Source organism: Salmo salar, chromosome ssa29 (assembly GCF_905237065.1).
Source record: "Salmo salar chromosome ssa29, Ssal_v3.1, whole genome shotgun sequence".
Taxonomy (NCBI): Eukaryota; Metazoa; Chordata; class Actinopteri; order Salmoniformes; family Salmonidae; genus Salmo; species Salmo salar.
The window spans coordinates 16,251,631-16,260,000 of record NC_059470.1 but is presented as its reverse complement, the minus strand read 5'-3'; the positions used below and the strand labels follow the sequence as shown (position 1 = coordinate 16,260,000).

Genomic DNA, 8,370 nt, shown 5'->3' with positions numbered 1-8,370 from the left:
AGGGGCGGGTCTCCATCTCCCAGCTCTATGGCAGTAATGCCCAGGGACCAGACGTCACAGCGAGCGTCATACGTGGAGTCCAACTGCTGCTCACACGCTATAACCTGTAGACAGAGACACGCGCACACACCCTCATTACGATTAGCAGCAGGAAAAGGCAGTCTGTCTTTCTAATAGTTTCAAAAAGCTTTTCTAAGGAGAATATTATTGAGAGTGTCTTGGGAGTTACGGGCACACCTTTATCAACAACTGCTGCAGGTATCTACAGGGAATATTGTACAGATAGGACACACACACACACACACACACACACACACACACACACACACACACACACACACACACACACACACAGAGAGACCATCATCAAGAGTGCATGCACACACACACACACATACATACACACACACACACACACACACACACACACACACACACACACACACACACACACACACACACACACACACACACACACACACACACACACACACACACACACGCACACACACGCACACAAACCGCCATCAACAATATCCTTAGGCCAAAATGGCATCCCACTAACAAAATAGATCTCCCCGTAGGAGACACATACGGTACGTACACAGACAGAGCATCGATACACACAGTTAAATCCACACCCAGACACCTCAATCACCTGCAGGGAAACAACAATAATCATTCCCAAGGTACATACTTTAGTAGCGTACTCAAAAAATGCATAATATTGTCCAAACATAACAATTACAACATCATTAAGACACCTTTATCAACAAGGGTCCCAAAAAATAAATATTCTAAATGACAAAACGTCACATATACATAATGAAGTACACATTAACGTGCAGAATGCACACCATAGCACAGTACACACGCACAGACATAGACGAAGAGTGGCGTCATGAACATGTCACAACTCACATGGATAGCAAGAAACCATAAGCAATACGGAATCTTCATCTCAACAGTCATGAAGAACACTCAACATTTACGACAACGACACGAGCCAAGCAGATACATTAGAATCCATCTTGCCTTACCCTCAACTCAAATCCACTTCATTCGAGGTACTCGTATCTTTTTCCAACAAAGCTCAGTAGGTACCATCCAACCCTTCGTAAAAGACTTCCAAAACTGGCAGAGAAACCTTACGATAGCCTGTCGACTATCTGCCGCACTCCTCTCTCTGTTTCTGTTCGGGGTTCTGTACGTTGTTGGTTTTTTTTAAAGTCTTTTTTTTACTCAAATGGTCCACCTGAAAGGACATCCACCTCCGAATCTAATGTCATGTCATTAGTTATCCTCCATGTAAACGTTATGTAAAATGCCATTTCTCCGCATGAGTTAATTCCAAATACATTTGCAAAGTGGATGTAAAAGTCATGTAAAAGAAGAAGGACGGCCTGTTCTAACCAGGTCATCTTCATCTTCAGTGTGAGCCAGCCAAGCGCTAGTGTCTTGTGACAGACAAAACCATTGAGTAGCTGGTCAGAGGCCAACACTCAGGTGAGATTTGGTTCTTATTCGGGGCTCCTGAGCGGCACGGCGGTCTAAGGCAATGCATCTCAGTGCTAGAGGTGTCACTACAGACAAGCTGGTTCAAATCCAGGCTGTATCACAAACAGCTGTGATTGGGAGTCTCATAGGGCGGCGCACAATTGACCCAGTGTCGTCCGGGTTTGGCCAGTGTAGGCCGTTCTTAACTGACTCGCCTAGTTAAATAAAGGTCAAATAAATCAATTCAGGTCTAGTGTTAGGTGCTGTGTAAGTGTCTAGCGAGGTAAAGCGAATGAGGCCTACCTCTGGCGCCATCCAGAAAGGTGTTCCCACTGAGGTGTTCCTACGAAGACGAGTGTTCGTCAACTGGGCCGAAACACCTGCACAAAGACACAGGGACAACATAGCTCGATTAGACAGGAACCACAGTATGAACGGCTGTATACTTTGGGACATCACAGTTCAGTTACATAGGACATCTATAGACAGGAGCATTCATTTAAAGCAATGTAATGATTTTTTCATCTCATGTCCATCAGACAGAAACCAGAGCAGCTGGTTCCGATGATGAGCTGTCATTGGGTCAAAGAGTGAAGTGATATTCATATTCCAGCTGGGATGGATGAAGTAAACGAAATTCCAAACCCACTCTGTTAGCCATGATGGTGCGGTCACTGGTGACATTGAACGAAAACAGATGTGTGCACGCACGCACGCACGCACGCACGCACGCACACACACACACACACACACACACACACACACACACACACACACACACACACACACACACACACACACACACACACACACACACACACACACACACACACACATATAGCCTATACACACGCCAACTTGTGATAGCTCTCAAGCAAATGATGGATTGCTTTGCATTACAAATACCCCCAGGTGAATTTAGCAGTGCATTTGACTAGAGATCCATCATGAACAAACCTCAGAATGACTATATTAGCACTTGCTTTCTAATCTACACAATACTGACTAACCCATTCAAACCATGACATGATTTCATTGGGATTATTTGGTAAGTGTTCACATTATCTTCTGGTCATTTTGAAAGGAGACTGTATACATTTCAAACAGCTATGTCTATGGTGGATATTTAACTAAGAGTTATTCTAAATGTCCAGTCAATCTGAATAGGACTATGTGTCGGCTCTTCACTGTGGCCATAGCCATGAGCAGAAGGCTGCTTTCTCTTCCTACCTTCACAGTTGTAAGGGTAGGAAGATGTTACACACATGATGTGTGTGTAACACTCATGTGCAGTGGTGTAAAGTACTTTAGTAAAAATACTTTAATGTACTACTTAAGTCGTTTTTTTGGGGTATCTGTACTTTACTTTACCGTTTAACTTTTACTTCACTACATTCCTAAAAAAATATTATACTTTTTACGCCATACATTTCCATATAGTACTCGTTACATTTTGTATGCTTAGCATGACAGAAATATTGTCAAATTTACGCACTTATCAAGAGACCATCCCTTGTCATCCCTGCTGCCTGATCTGGCAGACTCACTAAACACACGTTTCATTTGTAAATGATGTCTGAGTGTTGGAGTGTGCTACTGGCTATCTGTCAATTTAAAAAACAAGAAAATGATGCCGTCTGGTTTGCTTAAAATAAGGTATTTGAAATTATTTATACTTGTACTTTTGATACTTAAGTATATTTTAGCATTTACATTTAATTTTGATACTTAAATATATTTAAAACCAAATACTTTAGACTTTTACTCAAGTAGTATTTTACTGGGTGATTTTCATTTTCACTTTAGTCATTTTCGATTAAGGTATCTTTACTTTTCATACTCAAGTATGAAAATTGGGTACTTTTTCCACCACTGCTCATGTGTTAATATCAAAATGTCTGGACAATCAACGACAGGCCGAGCCACAGTCGTGACTCCAGACTCCAGTCCAGACAAATCAGTGTGAAGCTGCAGTAGGTGGTAGAGGAGCAGCTTGAACTGAATCCACCGATGAGCACGAGGTTATCAACAGAATGCAGCAAGACTACTATGGACTGAGAGAGAAGCTGTGCATCAACAAATAGCTATGTGGTTACTATGTGCTTACATGTTTAAACAGACAACTGGAGAATTACAAAGTACTTACAATACAGTATATGACGTGTTGCTAGCATAGATTAATATACAGCATACAGTACACTCCATCTGAGTCAACAAATTACACATTTGTCAAACAATGTTAATGTTTGTTTCATCTATGCTGTATGTAACTGTATATTAAATATTAATGAACTAGAGTGTAAAATGATGTTATTTGTAAAGAGTGTATGGTGGATATCTCTCCGAGGACTACCTTGTTGAATGGGTTAAACTGAATTCTGGATGGAATGAATAGCCAGGAGAAGGAATGCAGTAAGCAGCAGATTCTCAGCGGTGCTGTAGCAAACATCAAAAGGGATTAGGATTATATGCAGGAGGGGATATACACAGGGCTGACACACTGTGCTGCACGTGCACATGCACACACGTTCATGCATGCACATGCACACACGTTCATGCATGCACACACACAAACGATGCATGCACGAACACATACACGTCACTAGCAGAAACATTTGCACAGATAGTCGGTACACAGACACATGTGAGTCATTTATCAGAGCGACTTGGGTTAAGTGCCTTGCTCAAGGGCACATCGACAGACTTTTCACCTAGTCAGAACTGGGATTCAAACCAGCAACCATTCAGTTACCGGCCCAATGCTCTTAATCACTAGGCTATCTGCTTACACACACACACACACACACACACACACACACACACACACACACACACACACACACACACACACACACACACACACACACACACACACACACACACACACACACACACACACACACACACACACACACACACACACACACACACAGAAAACCTACACCCAATCAAACACACATGTCCTACACACATTCGTTCACACATATTAACCAGTATTTAACCATTTCATTATGTGTGATTAAATGGTTACGAGGCCCTGACACGTATGCACAAAGACGGCCCTATAAAAAGCCCCCGTGGCCGTCCTTTTTCTACAACATTACCCAGAGGCAGGGCCCGGCGGAACACCCTTAATAATCATCAGAGAGAAAACACTGTCAATAAGCATATTCATTAAGAAACTGAAAAGATGGCCTCCATCCATATTCTTCTTCTCTTTTTCAGGGCTTCTTTCTTCTCAGGGTGGTGATGAGTCACTGCAGGGGTTTTATCTTTTCAGCTGCTTAGTGTAGCGTGGGATGTGCCAGTCCCCCACATGGAAAACTATTAGCCTCGGTGTGACGCAGGACACGCGTGGAGCACGTGTCCCTCCTGTCTTCCTCTCTCTCTCTGTGTCCCCCTCTCCTAGCCACCTATGCCCAGCCCCCTATATCACCATTGTCCGTCTATTTCGTCGCTCTAGGCCATCTGTCTGTCTGTCTGTCTGTAGCTCCACGTATAAATGTGCCCATTTATATATTCCCCAGGCTTTCTCTTATCAAAATCAGTTACCAGCATTCAGGAGAGAAGCAAAATACAATTTTTCCTGCACAGCATGAAATCCTATTTGAATAAATGTGCAGTTGAGTGTCTTTTCGTTTCCACAGTGGGAGAGATAACATGGGTCGCCAACCCCAACAAGAGTAGACTACATTAACTCAGTGGAAGAGGATTTGGGTGATTCTCACCATAATGACAGCACATTTGAAGCTAAATGCGGAAACATAACAAACTCTTCTCTGTTCCCATGACAATCTTTGTTTTTGTCATAGCAACACATATTTACGCGGCAAGTAGCCTAGCGGTTAAGAGAGTTTGGTCAGTAACCAAAAGGTCGCTGGTTCGAATCCCTGAGCTGACTAGGTGAAAAATCTGTCGACGTGCACTTCCTGTAAGAGCGCTTGCAAATTAGAATTGTTTTAAATGCATGACATTTTGGTACCCCCCCCCCCTCGTAAACACTGATGAAACCAACATAACACCACACTGTTAAACACAGATCTCTGTATCTCTGTACAAACGTATGGGGCGTTATTTATTTCTGATGGGGTGCTTATCAAAATAAAGGCATGCTTGATCACATGAATCTGACCATGGGATACTCAGACAGCCTCAAACACTCCTAGTTGTTAATAGGTCCCCTCTTAACTCTGTATTCATATTGTAGAGTGTAGCACTAGTATTTGTGTGGTGGACTTCGCTAAATCAGATCATGCAGAAGGGTAATTTGAAAAGGAGGGGTACAGTGTGTTTCCTGGAGTGCAGGTTTGATTGAATTCTGCTCTCATTTGAATTCAGACACAGTATTCATTGGGAATGTGGTGAGTGAAATATTAAACAACAGAGTGGAAGGAGCACATTGTGTGTCTAAATGACAGCTTCTCTGTAACAACACCATAGCTTTTCTATAGTCTACCATGACTTTACTATCCTGACCAAACAATGCTTTTCTGTTGACTGACTTTGACGGAGCCAGGGGATCTTTGAAGCATGAGTCATCACTATCTTCCTCTCTCTTTCTCTCTGCGGGTTTCATGAGTCATCACTATCTTCCTCTCTCTTTATCTCTGTGTGGTCAAGAGTCACCACTATCTCCCTATCTTTTTCTCTCTGTGGGGTCATGAGTCATCACTATCTCCCTCTCTCTTTCTCTCTGTGGGGTTGTGAGTCATCACTATCTCCCTCTCTCTTTCCCTCTGTGGGGTTGTGAGTCATCACTATCTCCCTCTCTCTTTCTCTCTGTGGGGTTGTGAGTCATCACTATCTCCCTCTCTCTTTCCCTCTGTGGTGTCTGCTCCTCCTATCTGCTCATTTCATATGTCCGGGTTCACCCTCCTCCTCCTACCCCCCTTCCTACCCTCATTGCGTGAATGCCAAGCTTCCCCGTTATCTCTCCGCTACCCAGAATTCCCCCAAAGTAATTAGCGTCTTTACATTGCCTCTGCACTGGGGCTGATACGGACTGAAGCCGGGGTGGCGACCATCTTACTGAGGGATTGGGCGAGCACGGCGAGTCATGAGAGTATCACTTGAGAGTAGCTTATAGCTAAAGTGGAGCCTCCTCAGAAGTGAATACCTCGTTAATGGAAGTGTTAAACAGAGGAGCGGCAACAAAGTGCGCAAATGGGCAAAGTGTGTCATTCGTGGAATTTCTATGGAGCCGACAAAAATTCACAAGACCCATTACTCATTGGTTGAAGTGAGGGAAGAGAGGGAGGCAGTGACATGCGCAGGTTGATGCTTTTAAGAGAAGCTTCGCTTAACAGGCTGAATAAAGAGGAGATTCAGCTGTAATGGAAAGAGGCATGCTGCTTTTCAGGCCCCAAAGGAGCTTCGCTGAGTCACTGCTGGAAATGGCCTGAATCATTTCTCCTCATTCAGACTCTGGCTAGTGCACAGAGAGCTTCATTTGGTTAAGAATAACACGAAACAAATCGGCGCTGCATTGCTAACACAGAGCGAATAACAACAATGTCCTCTGCGGGGAGGCCAAATATAGGAGACACTGCGTCTAATGGAAATGTATTTGCGGCTACCCACCTACCACCTTCCCACCACCGGGTAAACGTATTCCACCCTGGATAAGAAAATAAATGTAAGCCAATTAAGGTGGCAAACAATTTGGGGTAATGGATTTGATCCATCGGCAATATCACAGACACGTAGGCACATATCGACCGCTGACAAATGAACACAATATACTGAGCCAAACACACGCACGCACGCACGCACGCACGCACGCACGCACGCACGCACACACACGCACGCACACACACACACATACGCACACACACACACACACACACACACACCACAGAGCGTACCAAAGTCCACCAGCTTCACCCCTCCTTGTGTGGTCAGTAGGATGTTGTTGCCTTTGACATCCCGGTGGATGGTCTTGTTGATGTGCAGGTGGTGAAGACCCTGTAACAGTAGAGATAGTAGTAATATAGTAAGTCTTCGGAAAGAGGGCCATTCAACTCATAGTAGGGAAAAGTAATTTTCAGTCTTTGTCTCTCGCTCTCTATCTCCCTATCTCTCTCTCTCTGTCACAAGTCCATCCACCGTTCAAAGAGCGCGCTTACCGTGAGGGCCTCGTGTATGATATAGGCAATGATCGCCTCATCCATTCTGTCCCCTCTCTTCAGCATGCCTTTGGCCAGGTCTGTCACCGAACCTCCATTGCAGAGCTACAGGCACATAAGAAAGAGAGAAGACAATGGCTTTCCTTTACTAAATCGTAAGCGTGAGTCAGCATATTCTGGCCAAAGCCGAGACAATAAGCTTAAATCTAGATATGCCACATCTAGATGTGCATACTGTAGCTTCGCATTGTGTAACACCCCTCTGATAAAAGCGCTGGGTACAAAATTAAGATTTCAGAAGGAATCTTCAAAGCTCTGAAGACCATGGTGGTGATAGTTGATTATTTTGTTCAATCTCTCTACACTTATCTATTTGAAACAGCTTAGGGGGAGGAAGGAATCGTGCGTATAGAGAAAATGCAGATTCTCTTAAGAGGGGTATAATCGGCTTTGTGATGACTAAACTGTAATTATTAAAGATGTGCGAATCGAGGTCCTCGAATCAAGCACCTCCGCCTACTTTGGAGACTATTTCTGTCAGGAAGATTAAAATCCATGCATATGCATATGCCTTGATGAAAACCCATGAAAAGTGTTTTAAAGTATACATTTGGCAGAGAGCTTTACTGAGCAGCATTTCAAGGGAACACAGACTTGAGTCATTGGATTTGTTTTCAATACCAAGTAATCAGTGCTCATTTTACACTACAATTTTTTTAAATAAAACCTAAGCTTGATTACACAACAA

At 43.6% G+C, this 8,370-nt stretch overlaps 1 protein-coding gene across 5 annotated transcripts in view; it reads right to left on the bottom strand.

The window, feature by feature from the left end:
• The window catches only part of myo3a (myosin IIIA), a 76,418-nt gene that overhangs the window by 39,924 nt on the left and 28,124 nt on the right, over positions 1-8,370 (bottom strand). For 3 of the 5 annotated variants that reach the window (XM_014181016.2, XM_014181018.2, XM_045710933.1), the window contains exons 4-8: positions 7,623-7,727; positions 7,362-7,461; positions 1,801-1,877; positions 605-658; positions 1-104 (exon numbers count right to left, since the gene is read on the bottom strand). The exon at positions 1-104 is cut by the window's left edge and continues 42 nt beyond it. In XM_014181016.2, coding sequence (XP_014036491.1) covers positions 1-104; positions 605-658; positions 1,801-1,877; positions 7,362-7,461; positions 7,623-7,727 — 440 coding nt within the window. The remainder of the gene's footprint in view (positions 105-604; positions 659-1,800; positions 1,878-7,361; positions 7,462-7,622; positions 7,728-8,370) is intronic. The other 2 variants (XM_045710934.1, XM_045710935.1) reach the window with 1 other exon arrangement.